The 26,034-nt window shown below is 48.2% G+C and overlaps 1 protein-coding gene across 3 annotated transcripts in view; it reads left to right on the forward strand.

Moving 5' to 3' along the window:
- LOC111155117 (collagen like tail subunit of asymmetric acetylcholinesterase) overlaps nucleotides 1–26,034 on the forward strand; it is a 54,772-nt gene that overhangs the window by 8,873 nt on the left and 19,865 nt on the right. The window contains exons 1-8 of one of the 3 annotated variants that reach the window (XM_022515180.1): nucleotides 11,077–11,152; nucleotides 16,818–16,930; nucleotides 18,074–18,175; nucleotides 21,733–21,777; nucleotides 22,111–22,137; nucleotides 23,926–23,988; nucleotides 25,397–25,459; nucleotides 25,951–25,977. In XM_022515180.1, coding sequence (XP_022370888.1) covers nucleotides 11,077–11,152; nucleotides 16,818–16,930; nucleotides 18,074–18,175; nucleotides 21,733–21,777; nucleotides 22,111–22,137; nucleotides 23,926–23,988; nucleotides 25,397–25,459; nucleotides 25,951–25,977 — 516 coding nt within the window. Of the gene's footprint in view, nucleotides 1–11,076; nucleotides 11,153–16,817; nucleotides 16,931–18,073; nucleotides 18,176–21,732; nucleotides 21,778–22,110; nucleotides 22,138–23,925; nucleotides 23,989–25,396; nucleotides 25,460–25,950; nucleotides 25,978–26,034 lie in introns of those variants that run through there. The other 2 variants (XM_022515179.1, XM_022515182.1) reach the window with 2 other exon arrangements.

The raw sequence follows: 26,034 nt of genomic DNA on the forward strand, positions 1-26,034 counted from the left end.
GCATGAGGCTTCTCAGGGACCCAGGAGGGTGGGGGATGCGGTGAGGATGGCCATCCTACCTATAGAGACCAGCCCATCCGCCTGGGGCTTTCTTACTTTATTGTGACTGGGGTTTTGTTCGAATGTTTCAACTTGTCCCCAGTAGGAAGTTTCTGTGGGGTGGATCACTGCTGAAAGTTAAAACTGGGCTGCCCTTTTGTACCCAAACAGAACTGGTTTAGTTTCTGAGGTCATCCATACTGGGGTGGACCTCACGGACTAGCTCCCAAAAGGCTTCCCAATTCTCTGTAGTCATTCAGAAACCAAATTCTGACCCATTGAGATTAGTGTTCAGGATTTGGGGGGCTCTGAGCAAGAACAACGGCCCTCCCCCCCCCCCCGGCACATCAGCAAGGTCGTGGTGGGGAAAGTGAACAGAGGAAAAGAGGAGTATCCTCTGTGTCCAGGGAGCACGAGGACCCAGAGAGAGCGGTGTCCTTTTGGGCGGCCCTCTCCTTCACGCTCCATGTCTGCCCACAGAAAGTGAGGAGTGGAAGGCTGAGATGGCTGTCTGGACAGTTTGGGTCCTAGAAATTCCCCAGAGTATGTGAGGAAAAGTGGGGTTTTTAAATTTTCTTCAGAAAAATTACCAGAGTCAGTTGCTCTGGCCTGCACTTTCTCCACTGGGAAGCCCTGAAGGAGCGCACCATGCGGTGACTGCTTCTAAGATTCTCTTGTTTGGGTCTAACCAGAAGGTGGTACAGGCACATTTAGTCAGCGGCTTCGGTAACTTGCCTGTTCACTGGTGTTCTTAGAGAGACCTTGCAGTGCAGTGCTGAGCCCTGGGGTAGAATTCAAGAAGCAGGTTATTTCTCTGGACCTGCCACGAACTCCTAGGACACATGTGTGGGGTTGGACAAGCTGTCTGCTGTCTGTGAGACTCCATTTCCTCCTCTATAAAGGAAGAGGTAGACCAGATTTCAATGCTGGAGACATTCTCTGACTTTGTGGCTAGTGAGTTGCTTGCTAATTTATGGAATTACCTCCACAGTGAAGGGATTTTGGCACGGTTACTCTTGGGAGCCCTGGCCCCTGAGAATCCATGGTGTGGGCATAAAGGGCATGGGGTTCGTGCTCAGACAGCTGTGGCCTTGAGTGACATCTTCGTGACCCATTAGCTGAATGGTGTTGGTTTGATATCTCAACTCCTCTGTTTCCACCTCTGTAAAATGGGGATAATGAGAGTACCTACCTTATTAGCTGGCAATGAGGACTAAATGAGCTAATAGGTACAGAGCTTTGCACCTGGAACATGGCTAAGCTCAGTTACTGGTTGCAACCATTATTCCAAATGGTGGTAAGAGGGTTGGAATCCAGGCTGCTTGCCTCCTCCTGGGAGGCCTCATTTCTATTATAATCCCATCTGCTTTTATTGAGGCTAGAGAGAATTGCTCATGGAGCTGAAGGTCTGTTTCAGAATTCTCAGTTCCCATCTAAAGCCAGAGGTTGAGGAGGGGACATCTCAGTGCATAGCATGGCTTTGGAATTGGAAGTCTGGGCTCAGAAGCCCTGCTCCAGGAGACCTTGAATGTCAGAGCCAGTTTTTCTCACCTGTAAACGGGGTAATTTGAGGGGCTGTTGGAGAATCAAAGGAGAAAGCATGGGAGGGCCGGGCTCTAAGCTGGTGGAGTATGTACTCAGGCACTGTCATGCCTCGAGGGGTGACACTAGACCTTCTAGACGTGGGGGACACAGGCTCACACTTGAGGACAGTGTCTCAGCATACTGGCTTCTCAGGGGAGAGGCCTACTGATGGGCAGAGTCCGCCACAGGCACCCTCCCTCCCCAGATGGAGGTGAGCTTCCTGGGAACCCCTGCAGGTCACCGCAGTCCTGAGAGTGTCCACCCTCTGGAAATTGTGCAATCCTGTGCGGAACCTAGCTGGTAAGACAAACCACTTCCTGTATCCAATTCATCCCTGTCAGGAGAAGGGGCCCTCCGTCTTTGTGGCATCTGCCTTATGTGGAGTGACAGTCTTGCCCCTTTCAAAATGGACGGTGGATGCCAAGTGAGAGGAAAGTTAGTAAGTATGAAATTTTCAAATAGAAGGCCAGCAAATGGTGGCTGATTTGACAAGATGCTCTATTTTCTTTCTTTCTTCCTTTCTTCCTTCCTTCCTTCCTTCCTTTTTTAAAAAAGATTTTATTTACTTATTTGACACACATAGAGAGAGAGCATGCGCACAAGCAGGGGCAGAGGGAGAGGGAGAAGCAGACTCCCTGCTGAGCAGAGAGCCCAAAAAGGGACTCCATCCCAGGACCCTGGGATCATGACCTGAGCCTAAGGTAGATGCTTAACTGACTGAGCCACCCAGGCGTCCCAAGATGTTCAATTTTCTGACCACATACTCATCTACCACCACTTTGCATTTTGTTCAGTTTTATTTTTCCAAATGGGGCAATAAAATCCACTTGAATTGATTCAAATTCTCTGTATTATTAATAGTAGTATGTTTAAATCTGCCTCCATCTCTAAATTAATTATGACAATTACTTGAGATATACAATTTTTGATATACTTCCCATAAACAGAAAGGCCAATATTTACTGCACCTCCTACTATGTACCGGACTGTTATAGTGAAGAAGAAGATTCATAAGACTAACTCTAGGAGCCCAGAGTCTGTCTATGATGTTAAAATAACACAAATAAAATGAGTAAGGAGTGGTGTCTCAGGCTACACAAACAGTTGGAATTTGTGTGAGAGCAGAGCAAGGAAATGACTGAGCTGGGTTCAAATTGTGACTCTGTCACTTACCTGGACACTTCTGTGAGCCTCAGTTTACTTTTCTGTCAAAAGGAGAAAATATTAATAATACTTAAGGTAATTGTGGGTTAGTGCTTAGCATATAGTCGGTGTTCTGTGCATGTTACTGAGTATGTTGATCATTGATTTTTCAGGCTATGTAAAGATTGTTTACAGAATGTTCTCCCTTTCTGCTTCAGGTAAAATGTTCCCAAATGAAGGAATATTATGCAGCCATAGAAAGGAATGTAGATACATTTTATGTAGTTATAGAGAATAATCTCTTAGAAATACTGTGAAGAAACCAGGAAGGAGTAGCATATGTATAATTGTATAATTAAGTAACCCCTTGAGGAAGAAGGGGAATATACTATACCTACCTATCTGTTTGTCTATGCATAAAATATTCCTGAAAGAATACACAGGAAACTAAACAATAATAAACAATAGAAATCAGGGATGCCCGGGTGGCTCGGTTGGTTAAGTGTCTGCCTTCGGCTCAGGTCATGATCCCAGGGTCGAGTTCTACATTAGGGCTCGAGTCCTACATCAGACTCCTTATTCAGCAGGGAACCTGCTTCTCCCTCTGCCTGCTGCTCCCCCTGCTTGTACTATCTGTCTCTCTCTCTGACAAAAAAATAAATAAAAAATCTTTAAAAAATAATTGAAACTGGTACAGAAGCAGGAGAGTTTTCATGTATGTTCACTTTACTTTCATTTCAGAATTTTGAATCACATGAATGTATTACCTATTCTAAACAATTAAACAAAATCCCACTTATGCACACAAAACAGAATCACTTATCTGGAGCACATAGGATGGGATTTTTCTGTCTTGAAAAGTCTTTTAGACCTAAAGTGGCAATAGAAATTGAGATTTCAGAATGGTAGTCACATAGTTACTTGCGGATAGCCTAAGGCTCATCTTCCCAGCTTGTTTGAGAAGCCCTATTGCTCAGTTGAGTCCAAAGTGGTTGCCTGAGATTCCCCCACTTTCTGGAATCCAGGGGTTTGAGTGATTCAGCGAGACCAATACGTAGAAGTTCTTGTGCTGAGGGGAGCCGGGGGCTCTGAGCGACCGTCTTCCGTCCTCCTCACTTGCTGTGGAAGCTCAGACAACAAATACCGAAGGCGGTGGGGGCAGGGATTGGGGGGGTTGTCTAGGGAAAGGGCTAAGTAAGCCAGGTGGTTTTGAATCACAAGTGTCAACAGAGCTAGAATGTCACCATGGAAGAATGAAGGTGTGGGAACATAGTGGCTAGAAACACAGGGTCTTTCCACTTGGACCCCGTTGTCAGTGGGTGTTGGAAATAACCCACTCACTGGGCCAATGTAGCTGAGGAGTTTTATCTCTGACCTATGGCCAGATCTCCTGAATAACTCTACAAACTTGGCCTTCCCTGTCAAGCTGTAGCAGAAGATTTAATAGTGCTTGCTGCTTCATGCTGGACACTATAATCAAATTCAGAGCCAAGGCGCAGCCAGTCTTGGGGAAGTTTCTTGATGTTCCCTTGGCTCCTAATAACATTGTCTCCTCCTTCCATTCTGTTTACCACATGCCATTTTGTCAAATTAGAACTTGAACTCAAAAAAACAGATGCCTTCCTTCAGATAAGGTCGAAAAATTCCCTTGTGGAAGGAAAGGGGGCTGGGTTTTCTCTTGAATCTTTGCACAATCCAAGGAGTCACCTTTGATATATGACTTACTGTAAAATAATGCCAAATATGAGAAGATTTTCTTGCATCCACCTAACTAGGGCAGACCTTCCTCCTTGAGGTGTCCTTACTGGCAGGGGAGGGGGCAGAAGAGAACATGTCCTTCATGGGGATTCGTTTTCCTGCTCAAAGTCTCCTAATGAGTTGCTGCAGGCTTCTCCAGGCAATGCTGGTGCCCTAGCTCTGACCCACCCCCAGTCCTAACCCTTGTGGAGGGTTCTTCTGGTTCTTCATTTCCTACTTAAAATTTTTTATTTTATTCTTTTTTATTATGAAAAATTTCAAACATTGAAATGAGTGGGAAAAATTGTCCAGGAAATGCCAAAATGCCCACATTTTGGGCTGAATTGTGTACCCTCCCAGATTCATATGTTGAAGCCCTAACCCCCAGGACCTCAGAATGTGACTGTATTTGGAGTTTGGGCCTTTAAATGAGGTGACTAAGGTTAAATGAGGCCTTAAGGGTGGGCCCTAACCTGATCTGACTGGTGTCCTTAAGAGGAGATTGGGATACCTAGAGACACCGGGGATGCTCAGACAGAAGACAGGCCATGTGAGGACATAGCCAGAAGGAGGTGGCCATCTGCCAGCCAAGGAGAGAGGCTTCCAAAGGAACCAAACTTCCCAACACCTTAATCTTGGACTTCTAGCTTCCAGAACTATGAAAAAAATTTCTGTTGGCTAAGTCACCCTGGTACTTTGTTATGGCAGCCTTAGCAAACAAATACACCCACCAAATAGATTCTGCCATTATTATCATTTTGCTGTATTTACTCTATCACATATCCCTTTGTCTTTCCTTCTTCTTCTTCCCTTCCTCCTTCTCCCCCTTCTTCTTCCTCTTCTGCTTCTTCTCCTCCTCCTCCTCCTCCTCCTCCTTCTTCTCCTTCTTCTGGATGGATTTCAAAATGCGTTGCAGATTCATTGCTCACTTTGAAGATTAAACTATTCAACAGAAAAGGTTGATGTTTGACTGAAGCCCACTAGCACACACCATTGAAGCTTCTGTGGCCATGATGGGGGGGAGCAACTAGGATTGTCTATTCATGTGAGTCTACAAACCAGGAAACTAGGGCCCAAATGGTTTGATTTAGGTTTGATTAGAAAGGCATGGAACAGGTGTTGGTAAACTTCTCCAAGCCCAGCTGGCTGAGACAACAACTGCCATTTTTTTCTAAGCTTCCCCGATCGTTCTGTCTGGCTGGTAGCTGGGGAGAGAGGTCACCACTTTGTGCTGGTAACAAAATCTCCAGAAGTCTCCAGTGTCAGACATCTGGATTCAGGCCTGGCCTACTACCTACTGGCTGTGTATGACCATAGGTGCATCCTTAAATGAGGATGATAATACTATTTTGTATGGTTGATATGGGAATCAAAGAAGGATAGTGAATGCTCACAGAATAGTTCCCATTGTTGATGTAATGTTATCTGCTATAATGAACAAGCACCAGCATTGTGGTGACTTCATCTAATCGAAATTTATTTTATGCTCACCTAACAGTCCAGTGTGCCTGGTTGGGGGCAGCTCACCTCCATGCTGGCGTTCAGGGATGCTGGTGCCTTCCATGTGTGCCTCCACTGTCCTCTAAGGTTTGAGTGCTCTGCACTCAGGCAGAACCGTTTGTAAGCACGGTCACAGTCTTGTGCCCCCAGCTCTTTACACTCCAGGGGGTTGGGAAGTACAGCCACCTCTCAGGGACAGCTCTGGCCTCTGGAAGGAGGAGCCCACATCTGGGAGAGTGCAAGCCTTCTCTGCACAGCCCCAACTCTGAGGAGGTCCTAGATGTAAAGTCAGTGGTGGGGAGTTAGGAGCCGAGTGAGCCTGCTAGCCAGGGTAGGGCCAGGTCAGAGGGAAACTGCCCTGCTCTACCAAGGCAGCAGTGAGAGAAGCAGGTGGGGCAGGAGGCATCTGCATGGAGAGCCATCCCTCAAAGACAGGGGAAGTTGGCCAACAAGAGGGCACCTTCTCACAGGGCTGTGTGCAAGATCCCTTTTGAACTCTGACTCCAGTTCTGTACGCTCTGTGTGGCCTGGGCCAAGTGATGGTCCAAGAGTTCTTTTCTCCTCTATAAAATGAGGATAGTGCTGCTTCAAAGATTAAATGCAGTGGTGCATGGAAGTGCAAGGTTGTCCTTGTTTCATGATGAGGATTTTGCTAAACCAGGGTCTATAAGTATGTAGCACAGGTGTCATGCCTTCCTCTGATCTCAGGGAGGCCAACACTGTTAAGTCATAACCCTCTTTCCTCAGAGTCCTTCTTAACACAGTGTTCCAGGAAATCTCTACCGATCAGTTCCCATTAGCAGATAGGTTGAAAACTCTGACCTCCAGAGGCTAGACCTTGGGCTTATTCATTTTTATATCCATTATCTATATTCATTTCTATATCCATAGCAATACATCCATTGCTATATCCATAGGCACATAGGGAGTGTTTGACAAATGGAGCAGAATGTGTTCTAGGGCTCTCTTGGAGGTGTTTACTTGTTGAGATGGTACAGAAGACTCTGTTCAAGACTGTTGCCCCAGATGGAGAACCAGTATCCCTTCTTTTCCCTTTGATGGGAAAGACATTGGACTCAATTCTGAATGCAGTAGGAACAAGTGGGGATTTATAGCCAAGGAACTATTTGGGGGGAGGGGATTGGTGGATAGAAAATTCCTAAGAGGAAACATCAGGGCTAGGGGGATTCTTGCTAAACCCAGTTAAGATAATTCTTGCTGAAGGGAGGCCAGGGTGCTAAGATATCAAGGGTAGGGGGATTGAGGAACTTGATCAGGTATCAAGGGTGGGGATTCATTCTCAGTGGACTTTGCTGGATTCTTGCTAAAACTGAACTCTTTATGGACAGACACAGAAACCCAAGTTCAAGGCCTTGTTAAGAACCTGAACAGGGGTGCCTGGGTGGCTCAGTGGGTTAAACCTCTGCCTTCAGCTCGGGTAATGATCTCAGGGTCCTGGGATCGAGCCCCGCATTGGGCTCTCTGCTCGGTGGGGAGCCTGCTTCCCCCCCTCCCCGCCTGCCTTTCTGCCTGCTTGTGATCTCTCTCTCTCTCTGTTAAATAAATAAATAAAATCTTAAAAAAAAAAAAAAAAAAAGAACCTGAACAAAGTTTGGTCAAGGAGAGAGTCTTTGTCCCTGGAAAGGTAGAACCCATATCGTCCAGTCTACTTCTCTGCCCATCTGGGTTTGGGGATGGGACAGCAGACTTGAGCTACCCTGGGGCTGGTGGGATCCTAGGCTGTGCCTTTAAACATTCAGGAGTTTTTGCCTCACACAGGGGACTCTGGGTCCTTGGGGAGGATGCTGACTTATCCAGGCTTCAGGGTGAGAGACACAGGGCGGTGGGGGAGACACACAGAGGACTCTGCTCTGGTCTAGGACAGCGGGGAACAGGTCTGCATGTGACAGCAGGGGGACAGGAACTTCTGGATCAGCGCCCAGGGAGGCGGCATTCCAGAAGTGGACTTCTGGCCTGGTTGATAAATACCAGAGCTGCAATTAAGACAAAATACTGTGAATATGACACCTGCTGACAGCTGCTGGAAGGCCCCGGAAACCTTTTTTATGAATTAGATTTTGCAGGCCATTCTGCTGGGGTGAGCTGGTGCCTGGGCCAAGGAACCAGATGGAACTCGGCAGGCCGGCTGCCTTGAGGGCACGGGATGGCTCACTGGGGGAGAAGGGGAAAGAATGATCTTCCATTCCTGTCCAGAGTCCTATGAAGGACCATTTAAGTCTCAGAAATCATAGCCCTTCAGAGACTGGCTGGAAAGGGCTTAGAGCTCATCTGGTCCAATTGCTCTCATTTTATATTTGGGGAAATCAAGGCCCAGAGGGGAAATGAGTTGTCTAAGGTCACACAGCAAGTTACTATCCCCACCAGGGTTGGAGGCCAGGATTCCAAATCCTAGGCTGGCATGCTTGGCTGCAGACCAGTTTACAGTAGTCAAGTGTACATCTAGGCATTTGATTCTAGGAGATTCATCTCTTAGTGCTTGGAGAGGCAGAGACAGAGAATGAGACAGAGTCAGAGACATAAAGACAAAGAATGAGATGGAGTCAGAGACATAGAGAGAAAGAATGAGACAGCAAAGAGAGTTGGAGGAGGAGAGCAACATGGAAGAGACAGAAAGAGACATTCATGGGCCTGAGTCGTCAGGTTCAAAATAGAGATTCGAAGAGCAGCATACTGGACAGGACCTCAAGGACCATCTAGGCCAGCCTCCTTCATTTTTACAATAATTAAAGTGCAGCTGAGTGGTTTACATGTGTAAACCATTTTAGGAACAGTTTGACATTGAATGGTAAAAAGGAAATGCCTTTGATTCTAAAAAGTGACAAAACTTCCATCTCCAAGGGTTTTTGAATGGGATTTGAAAAATGAAGCACTGTGGGAATATGACCCAGCACAGGGGCATTTGGGTATATGTGGTGCCACTGCTATTTCCACAACAGTCTGGGATTTAGGACTGAGCACTCCATGCCCTCCATGCTTTCTCTGAGGTCTTAGGCTCTGTGTTTCTGAGAACAGAGGGAAATGCTCTAGAGAAGGAACAGAGCCTAAACCCTTTCCTCCCTTACTCCTTTCATCTTGGTACCAACAAATCTTCTCTGCTTTCAAAGTTCAGCTCACTTCTTCCAGGAAGCTTTCTCTGATTCCTCACTTATATCCCTCCTCCAATTGGTACCCATCACTTCCTGCTCTAAATCCTTCCAGACATCCCCAGCCCTGTTAGCCACTTCTCTTTTTGCTTTTTAATGCAAAGTAGTTATTTCTGAAAATGTTAATTAAAGAGCCCCTATTCTATTCCAGGAACTCTGAAATCCTTAGCTCTCATCCTCACAATAAACTACCAAGGTGGGTTTTGCTTTACCCATTTTACAGATAAGAAGACTGATGGGCACCTAGGTGTCTCAGTCATTTAGGCATCTGCCTTCTGCTCAGGTCATGATCCTGGGGTCCTGGGATTGAGTCCCATGTCAGGGTCCCTGCTCAATGGGGAGCCTTATTCTCCATCTGCCTCTGTCCCTTCCCCTTGTTCCCAACCTGTGCTCTCTCTCCCTCATTCTCTCTCTCAAATAAATAAATAAAATTAAAAAAGAAAAGAAAAAGAAAATTGAGGCTGAGAGAGAGTGAAAAACTTCCTCAAGGTTATGGACCTAGTAAGTGGCAGCCTGAGTAACTCCAGGTTGGAGTTACCCAGGGGCCTATATTCTTTCCATGACACGGAATGACAGGAACTGTCTAGTCATTGAGTCTTGCATATATTTGGCATTCAATGTGTGCTTCTGAATGAATGAAACAGTAACGGAATGAATGCACACAAGGAATATCCTTTCTTCTGAAGGCTATAGCTCAGAGGCTTGCCGCCTACAGCCTGCAGGCCAAATCCAGCCGGCTTCCTGTTTTTGTAAGTACAAATTTAGTAGACACAACAACATTCCTTTATTGTGTTTGGTTGCTTTCGTATATAATAGTAGAGTTATGTTGTATCAGAGACCATGCAGCCCACAGAGCCTAAAATATTTGCTACCTGGCCCTTTCCAGAAAAAGTCTTTCGACTCCTGTAGAAGCTTATGATTTTTACTAGAATTGTGTGTGTGTGTGTGTGTGTGTGTGCGCGCGTGTGCGTGTGCGCGCGTGCACGTGCACGTGCACACGCTTGTGCACTGGGTATGTCTATAAAGTTATCAGGCAGATTCTACACGTATCTGGTACATGCCACTTCATTATTTTACACACCGGCTTCATCTAAAAAGGTTTGCTCCACCAGCCCTTTTGAAATTTTATATATATATATATAAAATATACATATATAAATATATATTGATTATATATTAACTAGAATTAAATTATTTATATATTTATATATTTATATATATTAATTATACATTTAAAATAATTGTCATTAATATATTTATGTATATAATATCATATATATCATTTATATGTGTATTTGTATACAAATACATATATATGTACAAATACAAATACAAATATATGTATTTGAAATTTGTATAATTTTAAAAGTTGAGTTTAGCTTGCTGGCAGCACCGTGGCACAAACATGATGCGAGCCAAGACCCTGATATCAGAGGTCTTCCCTGAAGTAGAGGAGGGCAGATTCCCCCAGAGCAGTCGCAGTGGGGGTGGACTTTGAGGCTTGCCAGAACAGTATTGACAGGGGCAGTTTCTGGCTAAATGAAAAGCAGCCTTTTAGACGGGTGACACTCCCATTTCCTCTTGGCTGGCAGGGATGATCAGGATTCTGGGCTCCCAACCTCACCTCCTTCCCTGGGACGGGGGCACTCTTCCTCCCGCTAGGGTCCCCCCACCCCCACACCACCAGTGCACTCTCTTGTGAAGCCAGAGCCCTGCCTACCTGTTCCTGCTCCTGGGAGCCGAGGACTGGCCTCTGGACCCCTGGCATCTGGGCGAGAAGCAACACCAAAGCAGGGATTGGCTGACTCCCACCCCAAATGCCCAGCTGGGAGTGCTCGGAGGCGTGACAAATCTCAGCCTGTCGCCAGCGTGTGTTCCCTGGCCAGTCCCTCCTTGGGCCTTGCCCACAATGACCGTTCTATCACTCAGCCTCACTCACCTGCTCACCGTCTCAGGATTGCTCCTTTCCTCAGCTTGCTGCTCCGGTGAGTTGTGTGTGTGTGTGTGTGTGTGTGTGTGTGTGTGTGTGTGTGTTGTATGCCTGCATATGTGATGTGTGCATGGTTTTAGAAAAAAGGCTTGAGAAGCAGGCTTGTTCTGGGTGCTTTTAGCCTTCTTAAAGTCTTAAACTTCTCGACCACTGCTAGAATTGCTCATAAAGGGGTTTGATGGTGGAGTTGGTGGGGACCTTGATATACACACCCATGTGTGTACATTTGTGTGTGCCCCTCTTGTGAGGGTGCAGCTGCTGTCTTCTTTGGCTTTGAAGTAACATCACATACTGTGGTCTGGGCCAGCCACGGTATTGGGTGGCTGAGACATTGTCCATTATTCTCCACGCTGATGACTTGGGTCATGTGGCTGCTGCTCCAGAGACAGTCGCCACCAAACTGCCAGATCATCTCCTCTGCAGGCTGTGCCTTCACCTGCTCCCCATGCCCACACAGGGCCCACTTGCAAGAGGGCAAATGCTTACCGTGGTCTTTCAGAGACATTCAAGTACTTTCAACTTGTAGCATCAGAATTTGCTTTTCAAGGTGTGTGGGATATGTGAGTGGGGGTTAGAGGAAACGCTTCTCTGGAATCAGTGAGTCGGGAAAAACTTGGGGCAAACTAAAGCCAGTTATCTTGAGAACTTCACTGCAGCTGAGACATCTGGCTCATGGTCAGGACACTCGGTGCCACTTGGAGCACGTGCCCTTCACCTCTTCTCTCTTCTCATTCTTCTGGTGCAAGTTCCAACAGAGAGGGAAAGGCCCCAGAGTGGGAGGAGGCAGAAGGAAGAAGTCGGGCACTCCCCCAACTTTGGGACAAAGTGCAGAATAGTTAGCAGACGGCTGCACCTAGAATTTTCCTACCCTACAAAGGCACGAGGCTTAGGTGATTTGGGTGGCTTCTTGGCACACATTTGCTTGATTGGGCAGGGTGTAGGCAATGCAAAAACGGGAGGCAGAAACAGAAAGGCTGTCTCTCATACACTATGGGGGTGCTGGTCTCGTGAGTGGGAGGTGCAGGCAGATGGAGTGGTGATCCTGGTGTCGTATGCACGAAAACAGAATGTGGAGATGATTTGGGCCAAACTCCTTAGGGTGTAGGAAAGGAACCTGTGTCTCAGAAATGAGTCGTAACTGGTCAGAGGGTCACTTGTCCCCAGACTCATACTCTTTGATCCAAGTCCCTGTATTTCCAGGAGTAAGTTCAAGTGAACCACACTTTCCAAGTGCCCCAGAGTCAAGTGGGTATTGAGGGCAAAGGGCAAAGGTGGCATCTACAATGGTAGACAAAACAGAAACGAAAACAAAAATCCAACATTCGCCACAGGTCTGCATTAGACCCAGCCTTATTTCTCCCCAGGAACGGGCGCTGCAGCAGTCACATACAGTATGACTTCAGTGTCTTTAAGTGAGGGCAAGTGGTCCTGAAATTCCTTGGGAGTTGGCATTTCCAAGGCAGCTGCCTGGGCCTGAGCCACGCGGCACACCCAGGCTCCTGCCGGCCCCGTGTTCACGCATATGTGGTTGTTTCCATTACCACAGAGCCCGCTGGGGCTTTTCCAAGCTGGACCCTGGGCTTAGACATGATTCCATGGAGGCAGCCTAGTCCTGAGTGAGACCTGCAGGCCATTCGGATGACACCAAAATAGACATGTGAAGTCCTGGCTTAGTTGACGGGAGCTGTTCCCGAGCACATCCACCTGATGGAAATACTCTGAGCTGGAATGAGCCGTAAATAAACTAGACTGTGCTAAAAACAAACATCTCCAGGGAGTCGGGGGGGTGGTGGGCAGAAATAGATGCTCTTCACCTGCTGAAATGAAGTCAAGGTCAAGGGGGAAAGGGCGAGGAGGAATGGGGAGAGGTGACCAATGCAGATGCCTCGGCGGGAAAAGCAACTGATAATTTGTGTTCAACGAAGAGTTCTCCAGTTTCCAGGAAGAAAGAAGAGAATGGCTTTAAATGATTCAGGGTCTCTCATCCAGGAAGACCACAGAGAATGTGGGGTAAAGGGAGGCCATATATGGTCTGGAAAGATCAATGGTGCACATTAGCCATGTGAATGCCAGGCTCTCAGGTGCTCCTGGCAAGCAGAGGCTTTGCAGAGAACCGCAGCCTCAGCCCTTAGCTGTCTGCTGAGGCCAAAGAGCAGCGAAGGAGAAAGTGCCGCTGGGGGCCGTTGAGAGGGTTCTGGCCACCTTCACCACCCACCCAGGGCAGGGATGCGCAATGGAAGCTGCCCGTCCCAGCTTACTCAACACGCCAGGAAAGACACTTGAAGGAATTTGAAGAGGAGTGTGATTGGCATTGATGTCAAGTCTTATAACAATATAGCTGTTGTATTTTTCCCCCTAAGAAAGAAAAAGCAGCCCGTGACAGATAGAATGGATCTGCCTCTCACCACTAGGCCATGGTGTTTTGTTGAATGAAAGCCATTTCATAGAACAGCATCAGACAAAGGCCAGTCTGGGACGGTGATGACCCAAGTTAAAAACAAGGCCACTGTGTCACCGTATAAGACACAAAAGACCACCATCCAACCAGAAAAATGGCCAGCCATCCCTTCGTCCTTGCTAATATGAGTGAATACTGCTGCTTTACTACCCACAGCTTCGGTCTCCCTGTGCTCTTCTCTTTTTCTGGATAAGAATCAAGGTAGTTACATACTAACTCTCGCTTCCCAACTGCATCCAGTCCAGAGCGAAGCCAGACTTGGCTTCCTCAAGAGTCTCTCCCAGCATCATATAGTGAATGCCCAACTCCCAGGACAAATCCTTTCTAACACCTTCTTATGAGATACTGCACAGTCCTCTGGGGTGCGTCCTCCCTCACAATGAGTCAGTAGGGCCAGTTTTGTGCAACTACACGTGTCCTCCTGATGCTGTTGGGTTGGAAGCCCTCGATACTATATATTTCAGGTAGTTGTTATGGGAGCCCCTTGCCTTCTTCCAAGCTCCTGACTTGTATTTCCACCCACATATGGAGGTGTGTGGAGATCAAGAGGAAGAACCCTAGAAACAGGCTGCCGGTTGTATGACCTTGGGCAAGTTGCTTCACCTCCTGGTCTCAGTTAACTGATCTATAAAGTGGGGATGATGACAATAGCATAAACTCTCAGGGTTGCTGTGAATTTGCACTGAAGTAAGTGTCTGAAGCACTTACTTCAGTGGTGCCTAAGCAAGCATGTAGTAAGTAGTTGGGTTTTTGAAAAGTTATTATTATGAATTCAGCAAGCATTTGTGGAATGTCTAGTGTATGTCAGGTACTGGGCTAGAACCTGGGGATTAAAAACTGGCTCCCATCCTCTCAGAAAGCACTGTAGTGAGTGAGAGACAAGGAACTGTTTCATCCCACAGGTAATAGTGAACATGGGGGTAAACCCAGAGAAAAACATGGCAGAACTCTCAACCTTGGCCTGGGAAGTCAAGGAAAGCTTCCTGGTGGAGGCAGCACTTGACAGTTCTTGATGAATGAGTAAGAGTCTCCAGGATTAGGCTAGGTCTGGGTGCAGGGGATGAGTGGGATATGCGCAGAAGGGCCTTGGCAGCCATTCCAGTTCCACAGGCCTTGCTGTCTGCGGGTCAGGAGCACCAGTCAGGCATCTTTCTGCACTCACCCACCCCCCTACCCCCGCCCACCACAGCCTGGTCCAGGCCTGGCAAAGCATGTGCTTCAATGAACAAATGTTTAACACCAAATTTGACAGCTTTCCCCACAAATCAGTGCCTCCTCTGACTTTTCCATCTCCTACTCTGATCACTGTGGTCCCAGGTCCCTGCAACCTCGAAACCATCCTTGACTCTCCCTCCTCTTATGCTCCTGTGACACATTGCCCCGCCTTCTGTTTCTTCCTCCTCAGTAATGTTTGCATCCGTCCCTTCCTTTTTGTCCTCACTGCTTCCCTGGCCCGGCCACGCCACCCCCACCTCTGGCTGCTGCAGGACTGTATTGATTGTTTAAATTGTGTGTGTTTGTTATATTTTTTTATGAATTGCATTTCAGGACAATGAAAGGGTCTTCACCAAATATTTCTTACAAAAGGAGGCACTGGGGTGGGGAGGGCCGAGGGCCACTGGCACAGGCTCGTGGAATGCTCCACCACTGGGGAGTGAGTGTGGGGGGGTGGTGCACGGAGCAGCCATTCCTGAGGAGCACCAACCAGCTGCCTGATGTCCATAGCCAGGTCCTAGAGCCCAGGGTGAAAACAGGAGGCAAGCATGGGCCCCAAAGAGATAAGACTGAAACTGGGTTCAGAACCGAGAGAAATGTGGTAAAGTGACCTGCCTGTTTCTGTGAGACCAGAGGTTTGATGAAGGGGTAGAGGTGAGGGTACCATCATGAGACCCAAACTGGGAACTGTAAGGTGACAGCTGGTGGCAATTATGGGCATTACTGCTGTGAATATTCTAGTACGTGTGTTTCAGTGAACATATACCCACTTATCTGTTGGTAAATACCTAGGAGTGACATTGCTGGGCTGTTGGGGATACCTGTATCCAGGAGACAATACCAAGCAGTTTTCCAAGGAGGTTGAACCAACTTACACTCCCCTTGGCCAATGTATGAGTTCTGTTTGTTCCACGGTCTTGCCAACATTTGTTATTTTCTGTCATTTTCAGTTTAGCCATTCTGGTGGCATATGTAGCAGCTACCAGTCCGATGTTCAGCAGCTGTGGATTGGATAAGTAGATTGTGGTGTAGTCACACGATGGAACTCTAGTCCACATCAACAGCCACAAGCAGCAAACGAATGACCCCCGCAAACGCTATGTTGAGCAAAAGAAACAAAACACAGGAGTTCGTATTGTCTGATTCCCTTTATAAAAAGTTCCAGAGTAGATACAGTGACTCCCTGGGGTTATAAGTCAGGATGCTGAAGAGGGAGGAGCGCAGAGATCAGGCAGGAGCTGATGGGGCTTGTGGATGCTGGGGAGTGATTGTGTGTTTTGATCTGGGGATGTGTTTCCAGGCTGTGTTCCTTTGCAGGAGTCTGTTGGGCCGTAGACTCATAGCCTGCATCCTTTCTGTAAGGTATGCTTCAACATTGAGCACACACTAGCATTGAACAAGGGCAAGACCCTACGTTCCATAAAGCTCTCAGGGGTCCAGGGCCCTCCTTTCATCTCCTCACACCCATGTATTGAGTCACTAGACTGTAAACTCTTTAGTCCCCATGTGACACCAACTGTGTGTGTCTAGAGTCAAATAGATGTTTTAAGTCAGGGCTCTGGGTCTCTTATAATCAACGGCACCTCGGGCCCTGGCAGCCGGCTCCCTGACCAATTCCCTCTGAGCCCACTGTCGAGATAATTACCAAGCACTTCCTTCTCCTCAGCTGTTAGAAGTGCATCATAAGTCTGAACTTTGCCTTCCTTGTCACATCTACAAAATGACAAGTCCGTCCCTGAAGAGGGAGAAACAGGCTTCTAATGATCACAGGGTCCATACCATCTGCTTGTTTATTAACCACCCCCATTCAGCGAAGGCTGGGGAGGGTTCCATCAAGTAGCAAACAGAAGGTGTGCTCACAGCTAGCGGGTTAGAAATCGGATTCAGAAATCTGGCGTGTCCACCTGGGTCTCTCCAGGGTCCCGTGGGCATGACAGAGGCCCCAGCAGTGCCCCCACGCTAATGAGCAGCAGTTTTCTCTGCACAGCTCTTCCCGGCCTGGATCAGAAGAAGCGTGGTGGCCACAGAGCATGCTGCCTCCTGACGCCCCCTCCCCCACCACTCTTCCCACCACCTTTCTTCAGAGGGAGCCGAAGTCTGGTGAGTACCTTAGAAATGCAGGCTCCCTAGTGCCCACTGCACAGCCCCTCCTGTCCCCCCACTTGAGGTGAGCGGCCTCCAGAGAATTCTTGAGGGATCCAGCCTTTCACTCTCACGCAGCAGGCTGACCCCTAGGATGGGCATTTTGCAGTTTCTGGTGTGTGTCCCTTCTCCCATTGTCTTAAATAAGTTATAGAGGGAGATTCTTCTCAGCAGGAAATTGGATTTGGCACAGTGTCCTGTCTTCCTGAGACCAATGAGGTAAATTTAGAACTTTGGAGGCTTCTTTCAGCTGCTCAGATACGGAATTTCTCCTTTCTTCCCAAGTGCTTATGAAATTCCCTTCCACCGCCCGTATTGAATGTAGGCTGTTTCTGTGAGGGGACATGGGAAATGGTTCCTCGGTAGCCATACTGAGGTGTGAGAGGGAACAGAATTTGGAAAGAGGGAAAGAGCAGGATTTGGGAAGCTGAGCTAGAAGACAACGGGCCAGGATATCCTAAGGACTTGGGATTCTCAAATTTTTCCAGAAATTCTAAGATATGTACTGCCCAGTGCAGGAGCCACTAGCCATACGTGACTTAAACACTTTTAATGCAGTTCGTTCCAGTTGGGATGTGCTGTCCGTATATAATACACACTGAATTTTGAAGACTTAGTATGAAAAAAGAATGTAAAATGACTCATTAGTAATTTTTAAATATCGAATGTATGTTGAAATGATAATATTTGGGGCATACTGGGTTAAATATATTATTGAAATTAATTTCACTTCTTTCTTTTTACCTTTCTTTATGTGGCTACCAGAAACTTTAAAACTACATATGTGGCTTGCACTGGTGGCTTCCCTTATATTTCTGTCGGACAGTGCTGTCCTAGACATTGGATAAAGGCCCCTGAAAATGAGCTTCCTAACTCCATCCAAAGTGGCTATTCTATCTCTATAATCCATTCAAGCCAGGTATGTCTCAAGAGAGAACAGGAACTTGGGGCCCAGAAGGTCTCTTCTTGGGACACCCTTTGGGGTGTCAGGGAACCACCAGCCTTAAGGACTGGACTGGGGAGCAGGTCTGTGTCCAGGGTGGTTACCCTTCTTCTGTGCCCCAAGTCTGACCCATCACCATGTGTTGCTTTGCATGGAAGCTTCTCTCCCCAGACATGAAGAATCTTATCCTGGAACTGGAGACTACGCCGTCCTCATGCGCGCAAGGATCGCTCGGCTCCCCTGGGCCGCCTGGCCCCCAGGTTGGTGCATTCCACCAGATCCTCTCCTGCTGTCTTCTGTTCAGAGCAGGGAAGCCTGCTGGAAAGAGTCTCTTGGCACTGCCCCTTTTAAAGTGATATGGGCACTGTTTTTCCTTCTCTCTCTCTCTTTTAGAAGATTTTATTTATTTATTTATTTATTTATTTGTCAGAGAGAGAGAGAGCACAAGCAGGGGAAGTGGTAGGCAGAGGGAGAAAAGGACTCACTGCTCAGCAGGACCCTGGGATCATGACCTGCGGCGAAGGCAGACGCCTAACCAACTGAGCCACCCAGACGCCCCTGTTTTTCCTTCTCTAGCTCCCCTCCAGCTCCAGGGCCATGTGGATAGCACACTGAGTTTTCCTCTCTGGGTGAATTTTGGCCTCACAGCCTCGATTGCCTCCTCTCTGCAATGGGGATAACAATTACCCCTGCAGTACTGGATATTGGTGGTGGTGAGGGTCCAAGCGAGCGGCCGCCTACGTGGATGTGATGGTTACTGTAATTACCATCAAACACTTGGTGACACTGGGTTGTTCCTTCTGTGACCATTGACCCTTGCAGTAGCCTGAGAAGTGCCTGCATTTGGTGCAGGAAAGTGGAGGTGATGGGGAACTTGTTACCCTGAACTTCATTTGGCCCCCAGATCCTACAGCCAGGCAGCCCACCACTCCCCACTGAAGCTAAGGGCAGTGTGAGGAACAGGCACAATGTTAGAGAAAGGATTTTCTAGGCAAACAGGAGTACCCTCCAGAGACCCTGTCTCACAGACCCTGGCTCCTCTGGCCTACCTGGGAGCAGGGGTCCATCAAGAAGGAACACCCCTGGCTGGGGCTTAGGGCCTGCCATGGGATGGGGAAAGAGGGTACAAGCAGCCGTCAGTTGCCCAGGTGCCTTCCAAATTCTGTCACCCCTTCCTTCCTTCCTGTGGCTTCCCATCATGGGACACTAAGCACCAAACTCCTCACCCTGGGTCCCAGAGCCTCCCGTCCCCCGGACGACCCTGCCTGTATCTCCTGCATCAGCTCAGACCACCAACATTGCCCAGCTGACGAGCATCTCCTGGGTCCTGATGCATGTCGAGCTCATTCCAGCCTTAGCGTCTTTGCGCTTGTGGCCCTGGCTGTGTGGAATGTTCTTCCTTCTGATTTTTACCTTAGAGACGCCTTCCTCAACCACTGGAGTAGACTTCCCCATCCCTTTCCGTCCCGATGGCTTGTTGTAATTCTCTGCATCATTTTCTCATCTTGTTATAGTGTTCTTATTGGTTTTGTTATTGTCCTTGGCCTCTTTGGTCTTCCCTTTGTAAAATACAAGCTCTCTGGCAAGGACTGACCAACTGTGGCCTACAGGTCCTGGTGGCCGTCTGTTTATGTAATCAAAGTTGTACCGTCTCGGGCTGCCTTTGTGCCGCCAGAGCAGAGGTAAGTGGTTGTGACAGAGATACTGTATCCGAGGCAGAGTCTATGAAATTTGCTATCTGCCTCTTAACAGAGACGGTTGGCCCAGCCCTGGTCTTGAGAGCAAGGACATCACCTATCTTGTTCACACATTGTGCCCAACTCACACCAGGGCACGGGTTGTCATAAACTTACCATAAACATTTGTCAAATGCAATATAAACAGGACTTGGGACCCAGTATTGTCCAGAGGCTGCCACAGAGGGGCTGGGAAGTTTGCAGAAAGGCAGGATGGGCCCTGAGAGGCACCTCTGCTGTGGGTCTCCATCTTCCTTCCTCTGGCAAACTCCACCCCATCTCAGTGCAGTGAGGACCACAGGGGATGGGAACGAAAGGGGGATTCTTTGCTCACTTCACACCAGGAGCTCTCCAGCCCTGCTTGCACATCTGGACCCTCGTGCAATCCCTTTGGGTCCTGCGGAGAATGTGCCGCCCAGCTGGGGTGGCGGGGACTGGATTTGTAGCCCCCTCTGTTGCCTTAGAACACAGCATAAAATGCTGTTCCCAAGTAAAGTGAGATCACCAGATGCATTGGCATCATCTGGGAGCTTCACACACACACCCCTACTATCAGAATCTGCATTTTAACAAGACCCCCTATTGAATTTCCTGCACATCGCAGCTTGAGAAGCTCTGAGCCAGAGCACAATGGCCTGATAATAAGAAATGAGGGAATGGAAGAGTATTCACTCATCCTGCCTGGCATGGGCATGGTCCTGGGGCCCTCTGTCACCCTGGGCTCCCGGGCTTTGGAGGAGCAGGGAACTTCTGCCCCGCTGAGTCACACTTTCTGGAAACACTGGTGCCCCCCCAGGCTTTGATCCTTGAGGATTTGTATACCCTGCACCTTGCACTATCCACCCAGCCTGGCCCACACAGCTCTGAAGTGAACGGGTGCAGCACCTAGGGTTAGATGGGGGGGCTGGTGCAGTCCTCAGTGGGTCCCTGGGTTGGGGGGCTGGGGAGGGAGGGTGGTGAGATCACCCTCCCAGGAAGCCATCTTTCCACACAAGGATGCCCAGACCAGGAGGAGTGGGGAGAGAGAGAAGGAGGGAGGAGGAAAAGGTTGAAAGGGAGGTTGAAAGAAGTGGTGAGATGGGGGAGGGGAGGGAGAGAAGGGGAAGAGTAAGAAAGGAAAGGAAATAACTCTCCCTACTTACCTCCCTTCCCCCAGACAGGAGAATAAACCAAGAGGGTGGTTCCCAAACTTATCTATTCATTCGAATCCCCTGGGAACTTCAAAAATCTCTGATGTCTGCGCCCCTCTCCTTGCACTTGTGATGGAATTGATCTGGGGTGTGCCATGGCCTTTGGGATTTTCAAAAGATCCTCAGGGAGTCTCAGGTGATAGGTGTGGGAGCTGCTGAGGGGGCTGTTTGGTATTTGTACAAGTCTCATAGGAATCAGATTTCAAACAGGCTTTGCGTTAGGCATGTCCACCTGTAGATCTTGGGGATGAAGTAGTGACCGGCTGGGGGTTGATGGATGTCCTCTCTGCTGTACTAGGGAATTTGGAAAGCAGTTAGCCAGCTGAGCATTTCGTAGACCATGTGAGCACAAAGTAGCTACATTCTGGCTGGGGGTGTGCCAAGCTTAGTGTAGTGGGTGCTAGAATCCCTGAGCTGGAATCAGCCCCACTCCCGTGGCTGGGCAGTGGGACAAAAATGCACCATTGCCCACGTTCTTAACATCTCAAGGAAGGCTTTCGCTGCACCTGGTGCCCATAGAGCCAGCACAGGAATTTCTAAGTTGGCTTTCCTGTGTGCAAAGCAGAATGTCACCCTTATCGGGGCCCCAGGAAAAGTTGGTGAAGGCAGCTAAAAAGATAAGAGAGGCCGTGAAGCCTCTTGCTTTCAGCAAACAGCATTTCTTTAGTTGTAACCATGGCACCACTGGAAACATAGAGAAAGCTGGAAGATGACAGGGAGACTGGGTTGGAGGACACAAGAGGGTCCTTCATGGGGTCCTTGGAGCCCTGAGTCTGCCCAGGAAACCAAACTGCTGGAGGATTCCAGTGCACTAAAGGCCTCCCTCCCAGCCCTGCCTCCCTCACCCACTGTCCTTATTTATTTCTTTCATTTCTTGTCTTGATGGTATAGGGTCCACCGGGACTTCCTGGCAAGATAGGACCAAAGGGAGAAAAGGTATGAGCCTCTATTTTCTTCAGTCCGCCTCTCCTTGGTAATTCCAGCCTGTATCCTGGGGATGCCACTGAGAATTTTCTGGTTGAGATTTCAAAGCATGTGCTAATTCTGCCTTAGTGCATGAGGATGGGCTCCATAATGATGGGGCTGCTGCTACAGGTGTGAGATCCCACTGGTGTGTTTCAGCTTGGCCCACTGACATGGCAGGGGTGCTGTGAGCGGCCAAGCAACCAAGCCACATGGTCATGCCCAGCCATCAGCCCTACTAAGCTCTGTGCTTCCAGAACTTCTCTTCCAAAGCAGCCTCTGCTTACCTGTCTTCTCCATCCACAGGGGGAGCTTGGCCTACCAGGAAGGAAGGTATGGTCCATGCTGTTCTGTCAGCATTATATGGGCAACTGTGCTTTGCGGGGGTTGGGGGGGTGTTGTATGCACACCTAGGGGTAGGGGGGACCAGCAATGCACTTCCTTGGGCCCCAGTTCCCAGGCGGACAATGATCACACTGCCATTCTGAGGATGACAGTGGGCTCTTTCTGCTTGTTCTTTTGCTAGCTCAAGCCTGCTACTACCAGACATTTGGACTTCTCCCAGGGGCTGCCAAGTCGGGCCAAATTTCCCCAACCTCAGACCATCTCATCCTGCCACCCATTAGAGAAACCCTCCACCCCAAGCTGTGGCACAAAATGACTCTCACTGTCTATTTAGTTATACTGGAACAAAATACAAAACAGAAACAAATGTCTTTTGCCTTTCGGCCCAGCTGAAATAAATGGGAGTCACTTAAGGTCACGGGCACTCTGAGTGAAGCAAACACATGTCATCAAGATTCTCATTCATGTCAGGAAAGAGTAAACCAGCAGCCATTCCCTGGGGTCAATGGATGTTGGTACTGAACCTGTGGTCTCAGAGATAGCAGAAGGGGCAAGACTTTGGCCAGAAAAGATGCTTATAATTCTAAACATAAATTACTATTTTTCTGGTTGAATGTTTTACTCAAATGGTTTCACTATCAACAAAAGCCTCAAACAGACCTTCGCAAAGCAAAATTTCATTCCCCCAGGGCTCAACTCATAGCTCCAGGGTAGGCACCGTGGATATCTGAAGTGCTGGGCTGCAAAGGATGCTGGGATGGTCTCCATGCTTAGAACTAACGAGGACCCTGATAGATCAGTGACATCTGCCATGAACATGGACGGCGAGAGGAGAAACCAGTACACATGCCAGCATTTGTGATCTCTGGTTTAGGGATTGAGCCTTCCACGTGTCTGGCTAGGCTAGCTGTGAAATTAGCCAATGAGTGCAGAGGTTGAGATGGACCCCAAGTCCCTGCTCCCTCTTTCTCTTCTAAGGCTAGCTCTTCCATAGCTTCTGGCTGAGGCTGGTTTCCCTAGAAGCAGAGGTGGAGGTCACATGTGCAAGTGAATGACTTATGGGCGCTCTCTCGGGTGGATCCTGAGGGGAAGGGCAGTTGGGTGGTGCAGGGGAAGAAGCCCAACCTGGGCACGGTGTCACAAGAAGTCCACCTTCAGCCTCATTCCTAGGGCAGTTTGTCCTGCCTTGAGGTAAGGGAGTTGGGCTTTTGGCTGCAGGGAGAACAGGTACATAAATTGTTGGGGATCCCAAATTGCCCATGGGCAAATTCCGCAGTTGCAGGTTGCAGGCGTGACTTGTGGCAGCAAGGCAGAGAGTCCCTGGGGAATGGACACAGCGAGCAAGGGGAAAAGCTTTTGGGGGAGTACCAACAGCATATGCCAGTGCACCCCAAACAAAATCCTATCCCATTCTACACTGTATCCTTGGGAAGAACCTATTGCAATGCAAGGAACATTTGGATGGGTGGAGTGATAAAGATCAAAAAGCCAAGAAGTTTAGAATCCCTTCTCTACCACCTTCCTTTTTCCCCCCACCTTCCATTTCTTGGATAGAATAAGATCTTCTGTGTTGACATAATGTGATACCGAGGACTTGAACTTACATCTATGTGACACAACTTCCGAGGCTACCAGTCTTTGGAGGGTGGGGATGAGGAACCCAGAGGCCATGTTTAGGGACCCCACAGTTCCCTTTGAGCCCACCAAACAAATCTCATTTCCTGGAAGGAGGGAAACAAACCCAGTCGTCCTGACTTTTGTTGTTCACTTTTGAAGGGTAGACCCGGCTCCCCGGGTGTTCCTGGCATGCCTGGGCCAGTCGGCCCTGAAGGACCCAGGGTAAGTTTGGTACAGTCTTGGGGCTCATGTGGTATCAGAACATGAGGGAAGAAAATATCAGCCTTCTTGGCCTTTGGCACATAGTGAAACTCATTTCCTTTGGAGGAAGGAGAATAGAAGATGAGCACTGCCCAGAGGTCCCCAAATACTTTCTCCTTCACTTGGACTACAAGGTCTTGGTCTCTCCAATAGCTCTGTGCCTGTTGGGGGCGGAAATGAGGGGCTGCTCCACTCTCTCACAGGGGCCCTGGTTCTCTTTTGTCCTCAGAGTTAGCATGCAGTTCTTTGGTTTCCCTGAGATGTTCACAAGAGGGGCTTGTGTCTGGAAAGCTGTTGGCAGGATACTGGGGGTTAAGGGATGGGCACTGACCTGCTGGAAAAACTGGAGTCCTACATTTAGACAGGGATTGCCTAATGCCAATGAAATCCCATTCTTCAGACAGATTATGGGAAGCTGACACATCCACATCCGTGCCTTTGTTTGTATTCTTCTCACTTTGGTCACAGACTGTTGGGTGCAGACTTGACCTGTAGAAATCAGGGATGGGCAGGCGAATGTCTATAGGCTCTGATTCACTTACCAGCTATATTTATTATGGGAGTAGAAAACTGTGTTCCCAGCCCTCTTAGGAAAAGTCCCAAGGAAATCTTAATAAAGATCAAATATTTTGGATGAAAATTTAATGCCTGAACTGAGATGTGATTTAAATGTAAAATACACAACAGATTTCAAATATTTATTATGAAAAACAGAATGTAAAATACCTTTTTAATTTTATAGTGATTATATGCTTGAAATGATAATCAGATCAAACAAAATGTTATTAAAGTTAATTTCACCTGTTTTAATGTGACTTCTAAAAAAATTCTAAATTAAGTTTAAGTATCTTATATTTCTACTTTTTAGCCCTGGTATGGAATTTTTAGCACAGACGGTTCAGAGCCTACCCATGAGTCTTAGTCCCCTGTCTCAGTAATGCAAGCTCAGAGGCTGATGTTCTCTCTATTTGGCTGCAAACCTAGAGTGAAAGTATATGGAAATGCCTGAAAGGCCGTCCGTCTGCAAAGAACAAAGCCGGTGAAGTTTTCAGGGGTGCTGACACTTAGGCTTTGAGGCCCCAGTGCCCCCAAGCTCTTTCCCCACCCTCTCACAAGCCACTCAGAACAGAGGGAGCATTTATAGCATTTTAGCATTTAGTTTGGAGATCTGCTCTCCCTGGGGCAATTTCATTTTATGTTTAATCTCAAATACCAGGATGAAGTGCAGCCTTGAACCCCTGGGAGTGAACAAGGGAGGATGTGGGGTCCTCAGATTCACCAGCCAGCCCTGATGGCCCTTGTTCCATCCTAATCCTGCCCATGATTCTCCAGTAAAAGTCACTGTAGGTCCTTTTTCCCTTCTTCACAGGGTGAAAAAGGTGACCTGGGTATGATGGGCTTGCCAGGGTCAAGAGGACCAATGGGCTCCAAGGTCAGTGTGTTGGTCCAGGTGGACATTCCCAGGTCTTCTCTCTAAGGTTCTGGAATAGCTGCTCTCCACAAAGATGGGGACTGGGTGGGGCTGCCGTCCCAGGTGTGGGGAACATCAGAGATATTGGAAAGCCCAGCACCAGAGTGCTTGCCTTTACCAGCCCTTTAGGGGACAGCATCCCTGGGACACGAGGCATAGAGATGTCTTTCCTGCTGTTCTCCTGGGCAGGGAGAGTCAAGCTCCTGAAACAACAAAGCAGATGGAAACCTTGTTCAGGCTTTTGTGAGTAAGAAAAACAATGTTCTTTTTAGGCCTGGGAGAAACATAACCCTCAGGGACATCTTTGTGTTTACTGTTAAAACCCCCACTAAAACTTGCAGCACGAGGTGGGGACACACCTCACCGTCACATTCAGGGATTCCTTCTACTCTTGCATCAAACCCAAAGGTCCTATAGAGCTGATCCTAAATGCACCTTTTGCTTTCTTTTAGGGCTACCCTGGATCCAGAGGGGAAAAGGTTAGTGTTTGTCTCTGATGGCTTCCCAGAACCTGGCCTGGGCTATTGGCTCTAGGG

Source organism: Enhydra lutris, unplaced genomic scaffold (genome assembly GCF_002288905.1).
Source record: "Enhydra lutris kenyoni isolate GAN:26980312 unplaced genomic scaffold, ASM228890v2 scaffoldscaffold39, whole genome shotgun sequence".
Lineage (NCBI taxonomy): Eukaryota > Metazoa > Chordata > Mammalia > Carnivora > Mustelidae > Enhydra > Enhydra lutris.